A 21,217-nucleotide genomic window follows, 5' to 3' on the forward strand; every position below is an offset into this window, starting at 1 on the left:
TGCTTTCCTGTCTGTTTGTCTGTCTGTTTGTCTGTCTGTTTTTCTGTCTGGTTGTCTGTCTGTTTGTCTGTCTGTCTGTGTCTGTGTCTGTTTGTGGCATCATAGCTCCCGAACGGATGCACCGATTTAGATTTAGTTTTTTTTGTTTGAAAACTGAATTAGTCGGGAGTGTTCTTAGCCATATTCCATGAAAATCGGTCCACTATGTAGGGTTTTTTTTTCAAAATTTTACTAGACTACGGCACATCTCGGACACTGGCGATCAAATATATGAAAGAGGCGCGTTCCTAGCACACATTCTAAGCTCGTGTAGGTGAACGCGTACCATGCTTGTATGAGTGAGATATGACAGGTCGATTGTTCGCGTTTTTGACAGGCGGTAACTGTCAGGTAACTGAGAGGGGGTGGGCGTCACTTTCAGCGGGGAGCGGGAGTGGCCATACTGTACGATAGTACTCTTTATTATACTGTGACTACGGGTACAAAACTCGAGTTTTCAACTCTCATAAAAACAGAATAACGTTCCGAATTCAAAAACGGAAAAATTGGTCTGGGTCTTACGAGTCTATAGTAATTTAATTATAATTAACTTTGTGAACCGCTGTTGACTTTCTCCATTCAAAGGATGTTGCATACAAATGACGACCGGTCTAGTCTAGCGCGTAGTGACCCTGCCTGTTTAGCCGCGGTCCCGGGTTCGAAACCCGGTAAGGGCATTTATTTGTGTGATGAACACAGATATTTGTTCCTGAGCCATGGATGTTTTCTTATATAATATATCGTTGTCTTTAGTAGGTACCCACAACACAAGCATTCTTGAGCTTATCGTGGGACTCAGTTAGTAAGTCCTATAATATTTCTTTTTTTATTATTTAAATGTCAATAACTCAGGGTAGCGGTTTTGAGCTCGACGTAATATTGCCTGAGGCGGTAATAACGCAATGTACTCGTACATTGTTTTTATTTTGTATTTGGCCAACTTTAACAATTTAGCTGAGCTAAGTAAAATAAAGGAAGTACCTATACAATATTAAAGACAAATTTGTGTAAAAGAAAACATTTTCGGATGTACACATGATATTGAAATGATATCAAAATGATGTCAGTTATTTCCCGGGCTTTTTTTTTTTCATTTTATTTCACTGGCTCAGCGACTTAAAAAGGATCTTGGCCTCCGACACAAGAGATCGCCACTCTGCCCTATCCTGCGCCACTTCACGCCAGTTGGGTACACCGAGTGCGGACAGGTCTTTCAGGGCTTCCTCGCACCAGCGATATCTGGGACGCCCACGCGGACGTTTTCCACCCGGGAGTCCCACATATGCTCTAGACTTTTTAATGTACCTACGGAAAAGTCCAAGCGAAAGGAATGTTCAAATGAGAACCAACCGATACCATTCTGTACACACCCATAGCTAAAACAGCATAGGTTTAATAGTTATTTGTTATACAAGGGGGCAAAGTTGTATTTTAACGCCGAGTGTGGAATTGAAAAACGAGCAAGTGAAAGGATTTTATAGTTGAGAATAGAATCCTGAACTTGCGAGTTTTTAAACACACGAGAAGTAAAATACATTTGCATCCGAGTGCAACGCAAAACTTTTCCCCTCACTATAGCGAGGAAACTACAACGCAAAAAATGTGTTCATCACTGCTTCCAGTAGTTCTACAGGTGGTAAATCATCTTTATTACTAGATTCACCTACTGTAATCAATTTTAAAGCAGTTAATTTGACTTTATTCAAGGTCAAATTACTTTACCCACTAGTGGATAAAATGCGTTTTTACCCGCTGGTATTAAAGGACAAAACACGTGTTTCCGAGCTAGTGAGGGGAAAAATAATTTCAGCTAGCAACGCTCCGAGGGTTTTTGATGGAACTCTGAGTGGGTAACTAATGCCATTTCCAGTTTGTTACAGTTTGAATTGCATGGGCAGCTAATCGTTTACCATCAGGCTATCCATCTATCCATTTGCCTATATCATAAACATACATACAATCACGCCTGTGTGCTATAAAGGGGTAGGCAGAGCACATGAAACTACTAAAGCTTCAGTGCCACTCTTGGCAAATAAGGGGTTGAAAGAAAACGAAACTGTGACATTGCAGTGACAGGTTGCCAGCCTCTCGCCTACGCCACAATTTAACCCATATCCTATAGTCGCCTTCTACGACCCCCACGGGAAGAAAGGGGGTGGTGAATTTCTAAACCCGTCACCACACAGGTATAAAATACCAATATCATAATAATACCAATAAATTCTCCGAAACCACATCAGAATTTCAAATATCATTGACGGAGTGATCCATCAGAGCCCATATTATTAAACACTAGCCTTTCCCCGCGGCTTCGCTCGCGTTAAATTCGAAAATTACGGAATGCTCCATACAAACTTCCACCCCCCCATTTTAGGGAAGTGGGGGGGTTAGAAAGAGACAAAAAGTAGCCTATGTCACTCTCCATCTCTTCAACTATTTCCATCTAAAAAATCACATCAATTCGTCGCTCCGTTTTGCCGTTAAAGACGGACAAACAAACAGACACACCGTGGCGTGGCCGTGGCGTGTGAGCGACGGCCATTGTTCTTCATGGAGCGCCTATGACGAGAACTTTTTCTCTTATTTCACTTTGTTGGTAAAATATTTAGGCACGTACTTTACATTGCGACGTTGAATTTTTAACCCCCGACGCAAAAACGACGGGGTGTTATAAGTTTGACGTGTCTGTCTGTCTGTCTGTCTGTCTGTTTGTCTGTTTGTCTGTCTGTCTGTGTGTGTGTCTGTCTGTGGCATCGTAGCTCCCGAACGGATGAACCGATTTAGATTTAGTTTGTTTTTGCCTGAAAGCTGAGTTAGTCGGGAGTGTTCTTAGCCATGTTTCATGAAAATCGGTCCACTATGTCGCGGTCGGGGTTTTTTCAAATTTTTAATTTTGTGGTTAGGTTATAATATATCGTAGAAAATAAATGAGCAATTGAGCATGTCACTTTCTACGTAACTGCCATATATTTGATTTAAAATGCTTAAACAAATGGCAAATATTGTATGGAAATTTTTTTTAGGTATATTGAATTTGAAGAGGACGTGGAGAATGACATAGGCTACTTTTTGTTTCTTCCCTAAAATGGGGGGATGGAAGTTTGTATGGAGCGAAGCTGCGGGCTAAGTGCGTTTTCACATTATCCGATCCGATATCGGATGTCGGACAGATATCCCATACATTACAGGCGCCATCTTGGATTTTTTCTATGGAAATCCTTCCGATACCCGATATCGGATCGGATAATGTGAAAACGGCGTAAAGCTAATCCATAATCCATAATAATATTATAAATGGGAAAGTGTGTGTGTCTGTTTGTTTGTTCGTCTTTCACGGCGAAACGGAGCGACGAATCGATGTGATTTTTTAAGTGGAGATAGTTGAAGGGGTGGAAAGTGATATTGGCTACTTTTTGTCTCTTTCTAACGCGAGCGAAGTCGAGGGTAAAAGCTACTATTATATAAAATGTCGATATATTAATCTTTCTTTTGTTTTATTAATTAAGGAAAATAAAAACGAAACCTCTTATAGGTTTACAATTTCGACTTTTCGTTTTTTCTACCTGATTCTTAGCTAATCCAACTGATTCTAAAAAAAAATATAACAATATTTTGCTTTACGGTCGACCTTTTAATATTAATTAAAATAAATATTTGCTTCTACTATCAAACCTTTTACAATGAAAATGGACGTAGCATTTTATTTCAGAATCCGGGGCTCAATCAAGCCGCGTAATCTAAAAATATGGTAAATACGGGTCTAGAAAATGTACAACAAAATACAGGGATGACCTTTCCGAAGTACATTTGGTTATGTGGAAACTCAATACATAATTGAAGAATATCATGTTGAAAGGTTGGGCTAGAAGTACACATTTCAATCTCGCATAAAATCCTTAAAAATAGAGTAGGGTAAAAGCACCAGTGCCCAGCCGTGCGCCAGTGGTCAGCCTTTTTTGTACATTTCGGGCTGTAATTATCAAAGTTTTTGTCAAATTGGTGTGAAAATTTGATAAAATCATAGATTGATTAAATGGTAATTGAAAAATATTTCAAGATTTACAATTGATTTCAAGAATTAAGCACAAAACAATTTCAAAGAGGTGCAGTCTTCTGACATGAAGCATTATATGCTTTCGCCATTTTTTTTTAGAATGTCACATGGTATTTTGCTAAGAAGTTAGCAGCCAAATTATGATTTCTTGGTTAAAGAGGAAGAACTTTTTCGCTTAATTAATACTTAAACTATCTGAATAAAGTAAAAAAATAATAAAAATGTATGTGAAAACCAGATTTTTAAGGGGGCTGGTTATTGGGAACTACTTTTTTACACAAAATCTAATAGTCAGCCACCTGCGGCTGACCTCTGGGTTCAAGGAAATATGTCACAATTCCAGAAGTCAGCCTCCCCGGCTGACTATAGGATTTAAGACTTCTTTTTGTTTTCAAATGGTACGTAAGTCTATAAATCAATGACCCTTAAATATTTATGCACTTCTAACTATATTTGCTTGACATACATAAAATATCCAGTAGTCAGCCCATGGTTGACCACTGGGTACTGAGGTCACGGAACACAGAACCCACTATTCAGCCGAGGGCTGGGAACTGGATACTTAGTAGGCTGTATATTGGTGCTCAGGGGGCTGAGTACTGGCAAAAACGCCCTTTTATTATATTTAACGAAATATTTCTAAAACGAACAATAAGTTAAGGTTTATTCTTTTCAAAAATTAAACTTAATTAAATTCTTGAACTATAAAAACATGAATCATTCAAATCGGTCTATTGGAGATCAAATTAGACGGCTTTGAAAATAGAATTTTCGATTTGAGGCTGACTACTGGTGCCTTTACCCTACCTATAGGCATTCTATAACATTACATTTTATTTTTACCCCCGACACAAGTTTGACGCTATAAGTTTGACGTCTGTCTGTCTATCTGTTCTAAGACCCTGTTCCAATTTCACATCTGTTCTTCAATTTCATCAATCTCCGCCGTAGCGTCCTCATGTTCTCCAGCTATAATTTCAGCTGACGCGGTAACTTGTTCCTTTATTTCTTATGGTTATTCGATATGGTTGATTTTTCATACCTTCAACGAAGGAAATAATTACCTAAACTTTAATTTAAAGTAAGTGTATATAAATATTACCTACTTAATACTATTACGATTAGTAGAAGAATAACGAAATAATGAAAACCTGCAAAAACTAGGAGGGAAAGTTAATAGATAATAAAAGTCGGCGGATAAACTTGACGGAGTTTTAGCAGATTACTTGTCTAATTAATTAAGATTCTTGCTTATTCTAATTATTTCATTTTAAGCGTCTTTCAGTTTTCTCTGTGAAACTGAGTGTTTAGCCAAATTGAAAGTTATTTTTGATGAAATAATGATTTTTGTTCGTATTTTTCAAATAGGTTTTGTTTTAGTATAATTAATTACATTTTGCACAATAATTGATGTTTAAAATTGTACCTAGTCTTGTTTTGATACATTACATTGCGCAGTATTAGTACAAGTACCTACAGCTACATAACAATAGTGAGAAGTGTCGCCCGACAATGACACTTCGCCGTCCATTGCCTGTTCAACAAGGAAATATTGACGCTGAGTAACAATGTTACTTATCGACCCAGAAATAGGCACTGGTGGTGAAATATCCCAAAAGTGTTTTAAACAACTAAGTTAAATCCATACTAATATTATAAATGGGAAAGTGTGTGTGTCTGTTTGTTTGTCCGCCTTTCACGACAAAACAGAGCGACGATTCATGTGATTTAAGTGGAGATAGTTGACGGGATGGTGTGTGACATAGGTTATTTTGTCTCTTTCTAACGCGAACGAAGCCGCGGGCAAACACTAGTAAGTACATATTTATAGCTACAGCAAAAGAAATAAGAATTTCTGAACGAAGGTTAAGAAATGTAATCAGCCTGAGTCGTCTGACGAAATTTATTGTTCACTCGATGGAGTTAGGCTAGATTTATAGACATCAATAAACTTTTGTTTCTAGTATCTACTTGTCAAATATTTTCACCGTTTTCTAGCTTAGAGCAAGAACGATCAACTTTACTATTTATCGTTGTTATTTAGTCCCATCAGTGACATATTTCACAACAGTGACAAATTGTCGCCCGACAGTGACACTTCGCCGTTTTCATTGCCTGTTCAACAAGAAAATATTGACGCTGAGTAACAATGTTACTTAATCAACACAGAAATAGGCACAGAATTCAAATGTCCTTATCAAGTGTCAATGTCACTGTGGTGAAATAAGCCAGGGCCATGAAACTATAATGTTTACCTTCCTACCATCAAAATGGTAAATTTGGTTGATTTTTAAAATACTAAAAACCATGATTGTAAGAGTGATAAGGGAGATTGTAATCATGGCGAGTAACGAGAAATAGTTGTTTTAATTCCAAATCAGTGGTGTACCCTTGTTTCGCCGACAAACTTTTCATCGAATATCATTTCATCGACAACAAATCATCGAAAGTTTAGTTCGAGTAAAATTGTTTCGAGTAATTTTGTTTCAACTACTATTTATTTGAAATGTTCTTAGTTATTATAAATACTATTCAACGAATATTGTTTCATCGCTGATTCGTTTCAAAGTACTTCAAATAGCAGAACTACAAAACATCGCAATTCATTTATTCGATGTATTATTACAATACTTTCTCATTTGTCGTACTACACGTTAATAGATTTTTCTATTCAAGGAAACTTCAAATTGTAGATTTTATCGTGGCACATCACATATTTACGTCCATATTTAAACTATGACCATTGGCTTAAATCCTAGAGTAGGGTTAGGTTAGGTTAGAACTGTAATCACACAGAAACAAACGGCTTACCGAGTAGGTTTAGGTTAGGTTAGAACTGCGACCTACAACTATAACCAATGGCTTTTAAATTAGGTTTAGGTTAGGTTAGAACTGTGACCACACACAAAAGCGACCAGCTTACAGAGTAGGTTTAGGTTAGGTTACAACTGTGATCACACAGAAACAAACGGCTTACCGAGTAGGTTTGGGTTAGGTTAGAACTGTGACCAAACAAACAGTTTACAAATTGTACAATTTTAGAAAGAAACATAATTGAAATAATATTATGCGTAATGAATTGTATTTAGGTTAAACAAAATGAAATGAAAAAACACGAAGTGAAATACCACGATATAAAGTATACTCGGAATAAGTTATCTACGAAATAAAAGTCTACGGTTTGATTTTACTTGTGTCGATTGTTCTATGATATGAACTGTCGATGAAATGAAAGGATTTGAAACGTTGTCTTTGAAATAATATTCGAACAAGTGTCTGTCGGTGATTCAAGGGTAAACCCCAAATCAGTCCATTTATTTAGGAGCCAGTTCGTCAAAATTTGCCAAGTTAAATGTCGTACGATCAACATTATACTCGTATTTACCTAGATGCAATTCTTTCCATTTTAACTTCATATAATTTGTTAAAAAACAACTTCGTATACTTTTTGCTCTTTTAATTGCATGCTTTAAAGCATTTCCAACTTGGCTTTGTATATGGATTCCTTTACAGCCTGCGCTTTTCATGCTCTTTTCAAACAAATATTTGCGCTTTTATTCAACTTCGCATTCAATATGAAGGAAAATTTGCAATTTTGTAGATAAAAATTAGAGGAATTTCTAGGTGTATACTTGTACAGATAAATTATTTATTAGCTATTGCTGTAATTTCTCGTTTCTAATCTAAATCGTTTACACGGAATACGAGATTTCCCAGCAATACACAAAGTGAACAATTTTTAAAGTTAGTATACTGAGTCCGTTGCCACTAGACAAATAAATATTGGGCGACACCTTACACAGATCAACCTAGCGCCAAACTAAGCAAAGCTTGTACTATGGGTGCTAGGCGGCGATATACGTACTTATGTAGATAAATATAAGTACACACTTATATACATAGAAAACATCCATGACTTAGGAACAAATATCTGTGTTCATCACACAAATAAATGCCCTTACCGGGATTCGGGGAAGATAAAATATCGTATGTTACGGGAAATGATGAACGCCGTACAGTATGCGCGGAACTGAAGATAACAGGCAAACTTTTTAGTGGGGTTAGTTACAAATTTAAAACTATTAAATTACTTACCCATTATCATCATGATGACAGGTAACGTCGACAGGCAAGCCAGGAAGACGGTCATTAGTACTGCAACAAACATACATATATTTAAGTACCTATGCATAAGTAAAATGCCTTTTAGAATACGTAACAGTATGTATCTGTGGAACCTATACGAGAAATATGAATGAGTGACATGTGTTTCTCACGCAAAATCAAAAAGTCCAGTGTCTAAACTTTCCAATAAACTTGAGGTCTATTCAAGGCACTTTACAACGATTTGCATTTGTAGCGATAAAGAAACTAGCTTCATTAGTTACTTACTCATCCTGTTCATAATCTTCGTCGCTCTGCAAACGAAGTCCATGGTCCCTGAAGCCTCCATATTGGAGTCCTTGAGTTGGTACGTCACGCGTACGTGGTGAGACCTACACTAGTTGTCTTATGTTTCTTACATGTCCTGTTCATAATTTTCGCCGCTCTGCACACGAACGCCATAGTCTCCGAGGCCTTCATGTTGGCGTCCTTGAGCTGGTACGCCACGCGTACGCGGTGAGGCCGACACAAGTAGTTATGTTTCTTACTTGTCCTGTTCATAATCTTGGCCGCTCTGCACACGAAGTCCATAGTCACCGAGGCCTCCATGTTGGCGTCCTTGAGCTGGTAGGCCACTAGTTGTATCTTATTGTTCTTACTAGTTCTGTTCATAATTTTCGCCGCTCTGCACATGAAGTCCATGGTCCCCGAGGCCTCCATATTGGCGTCCTTGAGTTGGTACGCCACGCGTACGTGGTGAGACCGACACTAGTTGTCTTATGTTTCTTACTTGTCCTGTTCATAATGTTCGCCGCTCTGCACACGAAGTCCATGGTCCCTGAAGCCTCCATATTGGCGTCCTTGAGCTGGTACGCAACGCGTACGTGGTGAGACCGACACTAGTTGTCTTATGTTTCTTACTTGTCCTGTTCATAATCTTCGCCGCTCTACACACGAAGTCCATGGTCCTTGAAGCCTCTATATTGGCGTCCTTGAGCTGGTACGCCACGCGTACGTGGTGAGACCGACACTAGAGTTGTCTTATGTTTCTTACTTGTCCTGTTCATAATCTTCGCCGCTCTGCACACGAAGTCCATAGTCCCCGAGGCCTCCATATTGGCGTCCTTGAGCTGGTAGGCCACTAGTTGTATCTTATTGTTCTTACTAGTTCTGTTCATAATCTTCAACGCTCTGCACACGAAGTCCATGGTCCCCGAGGACTCCATATTGGCGTCCTTTAACAGGTACGCCACGTGTACCGTGGTGAGGCCGACACTAGTTGTTATGTTACTTACTTGTCCTGTTCATAATCTTGGCCGCTCTGCACACGAAGTCCATGGTCCCCGAGGCCTCCATATTGGCGTCCTTTAACAGGTACGCCACGTGTACCGTGGTGAGGCCGACACTAGTTATTATGTTACTTACTTGTCCTGTTCATAATCTTGGCCGCTCTGCACACGAAGTCCATAGTCCCCGAGGCCTCCATGTTGGCGTCCTTGAGCTGGTAGGCCACGGAGCCGTACGTGGTGAGGCCGACGCCGAGGCCGAGGCCGCGCTCGTTGTACTTGGCCTGCTCGCCGCAGAGGCGGCGTTGCTCGTCGCCGGACACCTAGAAAACGATAATTTTAGAGTTAATAAAGAGGAACAAATCTAGAAACCATGTTTAATACAAGTTTTTTTAAAGGTACAGTCAGATCTACTTTAACAAACTATCTGTATGCGTAGCCGAATGCACGAAGGCTCACGATAATATCTCTTTTTAACCGACTTCAAAAAAGGAGGAGGTTCTCAATTCGACTGAATGTTTTTTTATTTTTTTTATTTTTTTGTATGTATGTTCCTCGATATCTCCGAGAATTGTGGACCGATTTTCAAAATTTTTTTTTTGATCGAACGGGTATAACCCCGAGATGGTCCCATTGGCACCAAGTCAGGGTCTGATGATGGGATCCTGGAGAAATCGAGGGAACTCTTCAAATGTTATAGGCACATGTAATGTTTTCAGTGTATTTTTCAAAGGTAAACCAGTATTTACGCCTGATGGTAATAATTTTATGTGGCTGAGCTGATGATGGAAGGTCAACTCCTCAATGGTTAGGAGTTAAAGGATAATTCTTTCACTAGTGTACATGTATTCGGACTGATACATATAATATCAATAGGAACCACTAAAAATCAACAAATAAATAAACTTTTTTAACAAAAAATAAAACCGCCTTCAAAAATAAGCGCGTTACAAAACACGGAGAAACTAAAAAGCAAAAAATAATAAACCTTTGAATTCAGATTTCTTATCGTATTGCAATAATCTAAACATCCAAATTATAAATAAATCAATTATTTTTGGAGTCGGTGCCAGCCTGCGTATGGTTGGGTGGGGCAAACAGGCAATAGCAAGGCGACGAACAGGTCTGGTACCGACTGCAAAAATAATTGATTTGTTTATAATTTGGATGTTTAGATTATTGCAATACGATAAGAAATCTGAATTCAAAGGTTTATTATTTTTTGCTTTTTAGTTTCTCCGTGTTTTGTAGCTATCTATCTCTATCGCTCTTGCGTATTGGCGCGACAGAACTAGACTGCATTTCTGTGGGCGTCTGGCGCCGCAGAAGTGCCATTCAGCTAGCAGGCCTGTGTGCGTAGCCGAATGCACAAACGCTGTAGAAACGCTTACGATAATATGTCTTTCGTAGCTATCTATCTCTATCGCTCTTGTGTATTGGCGCGACAGAGCCAGGCAATCTTTCTGCGGCGTTTCGATTTCGTTTCGCGTGGCAGAAATGCCATTCGGCTACGGGGCCTTGTCTCGTTTTAATTTAATTCCTAATATGAGTGTAAATCGTCTTAGTTTAAATCAATGTAACCTACCTAGGTTACGGTGTAAGTACAAAGCGTTGAATACAAAAAGGTCCAGAAGATAAGTCAACCCGCATTCCACCTTCACCAATTTAGCCTTTAGATTGCTGGCCGAGATTTAGGAAATCTACCAAAAAGGGCTATCACAGTTATTTGCCAGTTAATTTATGGTGACAATTTAATGTAATTTTTTTTAGGTACATTATATAATTTTATAGAAGTAAGAGCTAAGCATCTGTATAGGTTCTATCAATGACATTTTAGCGTAAACACCCCAAAAAATGACATCTTATTGTACATACGAAGTCACAAATGGTTACTTACTAGAATCAAAAATGACATACATTGTCTTGACGTTTATACTAATGAAGTAAAGTATTCCAACACGTCAACACTTCAAGGTCGAGGCTTTGGGGGGTTACTATGAACTACTAAAATCGTTGAGTTTCGGTTGAGAGAGAGGGACAGATTGTAACTATAACTGCTATAGCGATTTCCGAAACTGAGCGGCTTTAGTAGGTACTTCATGGTAACCCCCCCCCCTATTCTTTCAAGCATCCTCACATTTGTTACCAAACGCCGACCGTGTTCATCAATTATTTTAGAGTACGCCATCAATTCTGCCGCTCCACGAATTACACCTTAACGGCCATTGGAAACACATTCAACTGTTTTCCGTATACTCCGATATCGGCTCCAACTTTGCGATTTGGAATGGTTAGGTACAAACTGCTTAAATGCTTGCGTGCGAATTTTTGGAACAACTGAGCCACGGTGGTTTGCTGGTTGAGTGCGAATTTTTCGGATTCCTTCTGTTTGGCATAACTTTAATTGTCCGAAACGATTTTCGCATAACAGACTTCGCATAATCGATTTTCGACGAATGTTAATTTGGCAGAAAACTTATTTGTTATAATCTAAAATATTACGAATATTACTTTCTCCGAAAATTTTGCGAAGTTCGCGTAATTCTGTTTACGCCGATTGTTTTTATGAATAAAATTGATTCGCACAATTGTATTTACGCCGTTCTGTTTACGCCGATTGTTTTTATGAATAAAATTGATTCGCACGGCGTGCCTCAGGGCAGTGTGCTGGGCCCTACTCTTTTCCTGACATACATTAACGATCTAACCAATATTCAACTTACGAACGGACTTGTGATTTCGTATGCTGACGATACAGCTTTACTATTTCATGGGGAAAACTGGGATGAAGTCTATGCCCATGCTGAGGCTGGTCTTTCAAGGGTTATGATGTGGTTACAAACCAACCTACTTACATTAAATATTAAAAAAACTAATTATATAACTTTTTCTATCCTACAAAACTCACAACCAGATAGGCAAAAATATAACTTAATTGCTCACAATTGCGTTTATCAATCACACAATAATTGTTCTTGCTCAAGCATCAATCATGTCACCTGTACAAAATACCTTGGCGTCCATATAGATCAATTACTTTCTTGGAATGAGCAAAATGAAGTAACTGCAAATCGAATAAGAAAACTAAATTGGTTATTCAGATATCTTAGACATGTATCAGATAAAGAACTTTTGATATACATTTACAAGACGCTAGTACAATCCATAGTTCTCTATTGTTTGCCAATTTGGGGAGGCACCCATAAAACTAAACTCATAGGACTTGAGCGGGCGCAACGATCTGTTCTGAAGGTACTTCTAGGTAAAAACATAAGATATAGTACTGTTGATGTCTACCGCGATGCTGATGTGCTTACAGTGAGACAACTTTATATATTTAATAGTATTCTTAAAGTCCACAAAACTTTGAAAATTGACGAAAATATACTAAGAAAACGTAATCCATATACCGTAATTATACAACCTTATGCTAAGACTTCCTTTGCACGAAGACAATTTTATGTACTATCAATAATTCTATACAACAAAGTAAATAGACTAATAAACATTTACACAAAGAGCTACGGCGAATGCAAGACACTTTTGTTAAGCTGGCTAAAAAGCAAAACTTACGATGAAACTGAGTCACTCATAGAATAGTCCTGTTACTTACTAAAAAAAAAAAAAAGAAAAAAAAAATTGTATTCAAATCAGCTTCTTTATTCTTCTTTTTTAGAACTGTCAATACGAATTAGAACGAATTTATAATATGTAATATAGATATATACGAAATCGTGTTTAGAGATGTCACAGTCAACTTTATCTTTCCATCCGACCTATTAATTAGAATGTGGGTTTTAAAAATGACTATTGTCCATGTTTTTTTTTTTTTTTTCTTTATAATTACTAATATGATGCTTGATTTCGTGCATGGTATAAAATATTTTATTTTATATTAGTTAATCTAATAATTAAAACGTGATAAATATATTTACTTTGTCGTGCGACTCGCATGTGCGAGTATTTGCATGGACAATCCTCTGTCTTTATCTTTATTATAATAATATGTTTTATGTTCCTGGTTCACCCTGTTTAATATTGAATTTACCTTAACCTAAATTTACTTTCAAATGTACATTCAAATTTAGTTTTAAATTTACTTTCAGATACAAAAAAACATTATTACCTAACTACCTAAAAATCTACTTTGAAAATTGTAATGTAACATAGTTGAGAATAGCATGTACCTACCTATTTTATATAAGATCACAATTGTACTTTAATATTATTTTAAGCGCTGAAGATAACCCTGTATGAAAGAGCGAATACCTCCTAATACAAGTTTTAAACTTAAAAGGAGGATTCGGCCCCTACGCATGTGTACTTTGCTGAAAAATAAATAATTTTGAATTTTGAATTTTTTTTTGAATTTTTATTTGGCATATTTATTAATATCAGAATATCCACCCATACTATAAATGCTGACAAGAGAGTGTCGGTTAGGTTAGAACTGCGACCTCAACAAATACAACATTTTGTCAAGAATTTCGGTTAGTTTAGGTTTATAACTGCAAGAATAATACAGTAAAGTCGCCGTCAATGGAACTTTTAAACAATGTAAACAAACGGCATCTCATTGTTTTGTCACTGTTTCTCCTTGAATTTTCACACTACCTCATCAAACACCACTGAAACCATACATTACTTAAACGATCCTATTATCGTTACATGCAAAACCTTATATTAATAAGTTAATCTAGAGATTTCAATAAAAACTTGAAATGGTTTAAAAGTTAGGTTATTATGACGAATCAAAATGACGTTATTGTTTCTTTTAAGTTCTACAATTGTCTATGATGGATAGGGCTAGGACTAAAGTTGCCGAAATTGTAAAGCCAGCTACACGCTACCCAACTAACGCTCTATACCAACCACGTAGTGATTCAATACTCTTTGTACCAACCATCATTGTTTAGGTAGGTAAAAGAATAAAAAAATGTCGGTACTGACGGTTTCAATCGTTAACTGCTTTTATTGGCATGTACGCATGCCGATGCCGCGAACACGAGTGTGGACACTTTCTGCGTATCGAATATCGCGCGAGTGTGGAGAGCGCTTACTTGACATTTGGACATTATTTGACAGAGTATTTTCGCATCAAGAAGAAATTCATTATTCAGAGACAATTTCAAAATGGCGGTTTGTTTACATTGTTTGGAAGTTCCATTGACGGCCACTTTAAATCATGTTATCCAGAAATAATTTATGCATAAAAACCATTCGGCGAATAACCATTATGAATGAAATATATTCGGACAAACAAAAATATGCCATAACAGATTATGCGAAAGGTGAATTATGCCAATATAGATTATGCCAAAAAGAATTCTTGATTGTAAAATTATGCCAAAACAAGAGGACCCGAATTTTTCCATGTCTTTGCTCAATGCTCAAACGCTTTTGGGTGAAGGAAGTGTGATTTTTATGCCATGCGCCAATTCAAGTTATTGTACTTTATTATTATTCAGAGCCTACTGTGTCCCACTGCTGGGCAAAGGCCTCCCCCCTCTTTTTCCAATCTTCTCTGTCTATTGCTATTTCTGGCCAGCCAATCAAAAATGAGTCCAGGTTATCTCGCCATCGCCGGTGTGGTCTGCCGGATCCCCGGTTTGACTCGTGGGGCTCCCACTCCTTGGCCTTATCTTGGCCCACAAGTCATCCGGCATTCGGCAGATATGGCCAGCCCAGTCCCACTTCAACTTAGCCGCTTTCCGAGCTACGTCTATTATTTGAGTCTTAGAGCGCAGCGTGGTGTTCCGGATCCGATCCCTTAATTTTACACCTAATATGCTGCGCTCCATAGCTCTCTGGCAAACCCCGAGTTTGGACTTCCGAGCTTTCGTCAAAGACCAGGTTTGAGCACCGTAGGTGAGAACTGGAAGTACGCACATGTCCATGCATGAACCTATGTTAATTGTACTTATGGTTGGTAAAATGTACACAGAAGAGAAAATTCAAGTTCCCGCCATATTTAAGGTTTAATGTCAAAGACAAAGTAGAGCTCGTCTTGCTGATTCCGAATATGTATCTACTTAATCTAACTTAATTTTGACAAAAATACGAGTTACTGCACTCTTTGTAAGGAGGGCAGAATTATTAGTCTGCTATTTTGGTTTAAAGTTTCATATCAAACAGGTAGGAATAGAACCCATATGGTGCGACACCCGTTTGTCTGTCTGTCACATTACTAAATATTTTAAACAATGATGGAACGGATAATCAGATCCTGAACAAATTGCTAAGTGAGAATCAAGCTCTCAGGAAATAAATTTTCAATTGTACTGCTTTTCCAATAGACGTTAAGATTATTATTTAATGCTTGATTTAATAGAGCAGAATTAGGACAACACTGTAGAATAATCTTTTGGAGTACACTAACTAATACTTAAAGTTTTTAGCTTAAGGTTTCACGTAGGTTTTCAGTACATTTGTTGTTGAAGACAACTTTGGAGAATCCATTATGTCTTTAGGTTATCATTTATAATTTGGATACAGGAGAGGTCAATTATCCATACAAAAGCTCTCGACTATTTCCTCCCTGGTTTTTGAAGATAGAGCACTGATTTTTTCAACACATATTCTCTTTATTTCATTTCAAAAAATACCTACTGGACAAGCAAAATTTAGGAATCCCATACGGGTACTTGGTTGCAGATTACCGGATCTAATCTAGTCTGGTCTGTTTTTAGTGTACATACACACACACACACACACACAGACACACACACAGTCACACACACACGCACACTCCTTGTAATTTTATTTTTTGCAATTTATGTTTATGTCATGTTACTATAATGCAATCGTTTAGACATAGGCAAACTATTACTATTATTATTACTTTTTTTTTACATTTTTTTTTTGTACAACGATCTGTTAGTGACCTGGGTTCTAGCAGAATTACCAGTTGCTTCGCCCGAAAGAGTGGAGCATATAACTGAGCCAGGACCCTTTTGTTTTTGCTGCAACGCACACAGCAAACCCACCCATAATATTTTAATGTATGCTATTGTTGTTTTTTCTGTAGTGTTAGTACTTTTTATTGTTTATTTTTGTTTTAATTGTTTAATTTTGGTGTGTATTGTAGCAAACAAATAAATGATTATCTTATCTTATCTTATCTTATCTTTATTTACTTTGCTTCTTAGATTAGGCTTTTTTATAATATGATTATAAAAGTAAAATACAAAAACACTTACAAAACAATATAAAAACATATAAACATATTATAAAAAACCTAACCTAGGGTGCCGCCAGCAGCGGGGCAGGGCCCAAGCTGCCGGTGGTTAGGGCTGCAAAGAGAGGAACCGTCGAACTATCCGCGCTGTGTCCAAGATCACCGCCTTCTGCATCTGGCCCTTGATCCAGCCACCTAGCGAGAGTCTCTTAAGATGTTGGTCGAGACTCTTCGCTATGAGACCGTTCGCTGAAACGACTATCGGAACAATATCGTTGATTCAACATCCCACATGGCGGTTATCTCGTGAGTTTAAAAGTGCTTATTGTAAGCCTATTTGAATAAAGAATATTTTGATTGATTGATTGATTGAGCCAAGTCTAGGTACTTACTGGATCATGGGGGATGGTGATGTCAACGAGCACTGCCCGGCGTTGCAGTCGATCCATTATCACAATGTCAGGCTTATTGGCTACAATAGTCCTGTCAGCAACACATATTATTATTATTTTTATCTGTGACGTACCGCTTTGATTTTTTTGATATTCTTATTTTTAAAGACGCTAGAGCCCATCAAAAATTTCCAAAAACAGACTTATTGATTATGACGCAAAAAAAGGTGTGGTATTCAAAATTGGTAACAATTAGCCAAAAAAACTAAACGATCCAACATAGATAATTTTATTGTTATTCGGATTGTCAAATTACGTTACGATTGATTAAGTTTTGAAGGAGGAAACAGTCGAGAGCGGAACATCGATTTCAAAGATTTTTTCGCAATATATTTTAACTGAGTTGTTCTGAATGGACAATTTTTTTATCGATAAATCTAGTTAATAACATTAGTGTATTTAACTAAAATTCCCAGATTGAAAGGGGGACTCCTTTCCATTTTAGCATTTTCGCTCCTGTAGCGTCTTAATTTTATAATGCATTCAACGTATTTGAAGAAAAAGTAATAATGGTTCCACTGAGATGAGCTGCTGGCAACCTGCAATATCAATTTCTATTTCTTTCAACCTCTTAATTTTCCAAAAGTGGCATAGAAACTTGATCAGTTTTATGTGCTCTGCCTACCCTGTTTGGGGAACATAGGCGTGAGTTTATGTATGTACTTGCGCTGATGTAAGTAATATGAGATAAGATATCGTATGTCAAGCCAACGATTGAAACCGACTAGCAATGGTTACCACAATACGAGCCACAATTCTTTTTATACTAGGTCGGTGGCAAACAAGCATACGGGCCGCCTGATGGAAAGCGGTCACACTCCCTTTTGCTGTGTTAAGTATACAGCAAAAACCGGCCAAGAGCGTGTCGGGCCACGCTCAGTGTAGGGTTCCGTAGTTTTCCGTATTTTTCTCAAAAACTACTGAACCTATCAAGTTCAAAACAATTTTCCTAGAAAGTCTTTATAAAGTTCTACTTTTGTGATTTTTTCATATTTTTTAAACATATGGTTCAAAAGTTAGAGGGGGGGGGGGGACGCACTTTTTTTCCTTTAGGAGCGATTATTTCCGAAAATATTAATATTATCAAAAAAACGATCTTAGTAAACCCTTATTCATTTTTAAATACCTATCCAACAATATATCACACGTTGGGGTTGGAATGAAAAAAAATATCAGCCCCCACTTTACATGTAGGGGGGGTACCCTAATAAAACATTTTTTTCCATTTTTTATTTTTGCACTTTGTTGGCGTGATTGATATACTCGTACATATTGGTACCAAATTTCAGCTTTCTAGTGCTTACGGTTACTGAGATTATCCGCGGACGGACGGACGGACGGACGGACAGACAGACATGGCGAAACTATAAGGGTTCCTAGTTGACTACGGAACCCTAAAAAGGAGTGTACAAGTTCTAAGGAGGGTTCGGGTTGCCGACGACTCAAAGGACAATTGACGGAACAAATTAGTTCCGTACGTAGGTCCTTCCGTCACCAGCACACTGCACCCTCGTTGAGCTCTGGCAGCCTTACTCACCGGCAGGAACACAACACTAATGAGTAGGGTATAATATTTATTTATTTATGGTTCCTCATTTGCGATATTTCCGAGTGTACGCCAATCAACCGGGTTAACTACTCATTAAAAGCCCCTGGCCGTTAATACCCGATTCGATTGCACTGGTACCGGTACCGGCACGGCAGCCGGTAATTACATCGATTATCAGGAAAATTCGAATGAACGACATCACTGCATCTAACTATGAGTGTTAGTTGCAGTTGTACAAGGCAAAAAAACGAAGAATACGGCTTTTGCTGAACCAAAGATTTCCTTTGGTAGGATTGGTCCTTAGGGCCCAAGGATGGATTTTAGAAGTGGGGCCACCGTGATTTTTGATGTTAGTTTTTTGAAGTTTTGGTAGCTTCTGCTCTGGAGGAAAATAGGGTCTCAATCTATATAGAGGCATTAATTACGCTACTATTCCAAGTTTGGAAGTAATCATGAATTGGAGTGTAATCATGAAAAGCCCATAGCCGTTAATACCTGATTCGATTGCATTACCGGCTCGCCGGCGGCCGGTAATTGCATCATTATCAAGCCAATTCAAACGTACTCTGACATCAGGATACGTAGCCAAATGCATAAACGCTTACGATAATATAGTTATCGTAGCTGGCTATCTAGAATAGAATAGAATAAAATAGAAAACATTTATTTAACGCCACAACAATGTACAAATAAAACAGAAGTCATGCAAACAAAAAACATTAGACGCTAAAATAGGACCCCCACTCAGCATAATGCCGCGGACATCCGCAGCGCTGGTTTTCTGCGGGGACCTGACTTACACTAGGTTAAATGGCGGCACTTACGCCAACAACACACAATGGATACAAATATTGTTTTTTTTAAATGATCAAAATTATTATTATACATATATGATAAGAAAAAAAAAAACCGGCCAAGTGCGAGTCGGACTCGCGCACCGAGGGTTCCGTACAAACCTGCAAGGTTTACAAAGTTCGTTCATTACGACAATCGAGTCATAACTATGGTATTTTTATTGCAAAATGAAATTCATAACATTACAATGGGGAAAGATGGAGGAGCATAAATTTAAGACAAAGATCTCTTTATCGTTTAAGTAATCCTTATAAATAACTAAAAATTTAAGGTTTTCGGAATTTTTCCTTTATGTGTGCTATAAAACGTTGCTTCATGCCAAATTTCAAGATTCTAGGTCGACTGGAAGTACCCTTTAGGTTTTGATTCCCTTGCGAGTACTTGCGAGTTTCAAAATATGCAGCTTAAATTGCTGTTTCTTTTGATTGCGTTGACATAGAAGTTTGATTTTGTTACAGCTTAAAGGTATTATAGACCTGAGTATTTGGTATGAATTTCAATTTAATACCTCTACGCGTTTATGAGGAAATGGGTAGTAAGGTTAAAATTATTAAAAAAATATATTATGTGATGTAACTAAAAATTTATGGTTTTCGTAATTTTTCCTTTATCTATGCTATAAGACGTTGCTTCGTACCAAATTTCAAGATTCTGAGTTCACGGGAAGCACCCTGTAGGTTTTGATTCCCTTGCAAGTGTCGAAAATTTGCGGCATAAACGGCTGTATCTTTTGATTGCGTTGGCTTAGAAGTTTGATTTTTTCACAGCTTCAAGGGACAGTAGACCTAAGTAATTGATATAAATTTCAGCTTCATACCTCCACGCGTTCCTGAGAAAAAGGGTCTTGACAGACGGACGGACGGACAGACGGACAACAAAGTGATCCTATAAGGGTTCCGTTTTTTCCTTTTGAGGTACGGAACCCTAAAAACAGACAACAGACATATCTCTAACATCATCCTCCTTGCGTTATCCCGGCATTTGCCACGGCTCATGGGAGCCTGGGGTCCGCTTTGACAACTAATCCCAAGATTTTAGGATTCAGTTTTTACGAAAGCGACTGCCATCTGACCTTCCAACCCGAAGGGTAAACTAGACATTATTGGAATTAGTCCGGTTTCCTCACGATGTTCTTCTTCACCGAAAAGCGACTGGCAAATATCAAATGACATTTCGCACATAAATTCCGAAAAACTCATTGGTGCGAGCCGGGATTCGAACCCGCGACCTCCGGAATGAAAGTCGCACGTACTTACCGCTAGGCTACCAGTGCTACTCTAACGGCTGGCTATCTCTAACGATCTTTCGTATTCGTGCGAGAAAGCCAGGCTGCGTTTCGACCGCCATCTAACGTCAAAAAGTGCCATTTCAGATAGTCCGTCTAAATGATATCTAAAATATGTCATTTAGTTCAATCATTTTCTTTCATGGGTCTCGTAGTAAGTCGACTGTAGGATATGGGTTTAATTGTGGTATGGGCCATGGGAAGGCGACCTGTCACTGCAATATCAAAAAAAAAAAACACAAATTTGAACTCCTTAATTGCTAAGGAGTGGCTCTGAAACTTGAGTAATTTCATGTGCTCTGCTTGCCCCGTTTGGGAATAGAGAAGTCGTGCGAGCCGATACTTAAAAGTTTGCTATTTAGAAGCTCAAAACATGGGGACTAAAAATACCTGTGAGGTAAAGTTGAGACGGTGAA

General features: G+C 38.0%; 1 protein-coding gene across 1 annotated transcript in view; it reads right to left on the minus strand.

Moving 5' to 3' along the window:
- LOC125229936 (transmembrane protein 272-like) overlaps window positions 1-9,698 on the minus strand; it is a 46,055-nt gene extending 36,357 nt beyond the window's left edge. Inside the window, exons 1-2 of the mRNA XM_048134885.1 lie at window positions 9,623-9,698; window positions 8,189-8,248 (exon numbers count right to left, since the gene is read on the minus strand). Coding sequence (XP_047990842.1) covers window positions 8,189-8,248; window positions 9,623-9,683 — 121 coding nt within the window. The 5' untranslated portion in view covers window positions 9,684-9,698. The remainder of the gene's footprint in view (window positions 1-8,188; window positions 8,249-9,622) is intronic.
- Window positions 9,699-21,217: the final 11,519 nt, after the last annotated feature.

Source organism: Leguminivora glycinivorella, chromosome 9 (genome assembly GCF_023078275.1).
Source record: "Leguminivora glycinivorella isolate SPB_JAAS2020 chromosome 9, LegGlyc_1.1, whole genome shotgun sequence".
Classification (NCBI taxonomy): domain Eukaryota; kingdom Metazoa; phylum Arthropoda; class Insecta; order Lepidoptera; family Tortricidae; genus Leguminivora; species Leguminivora glycinivorella.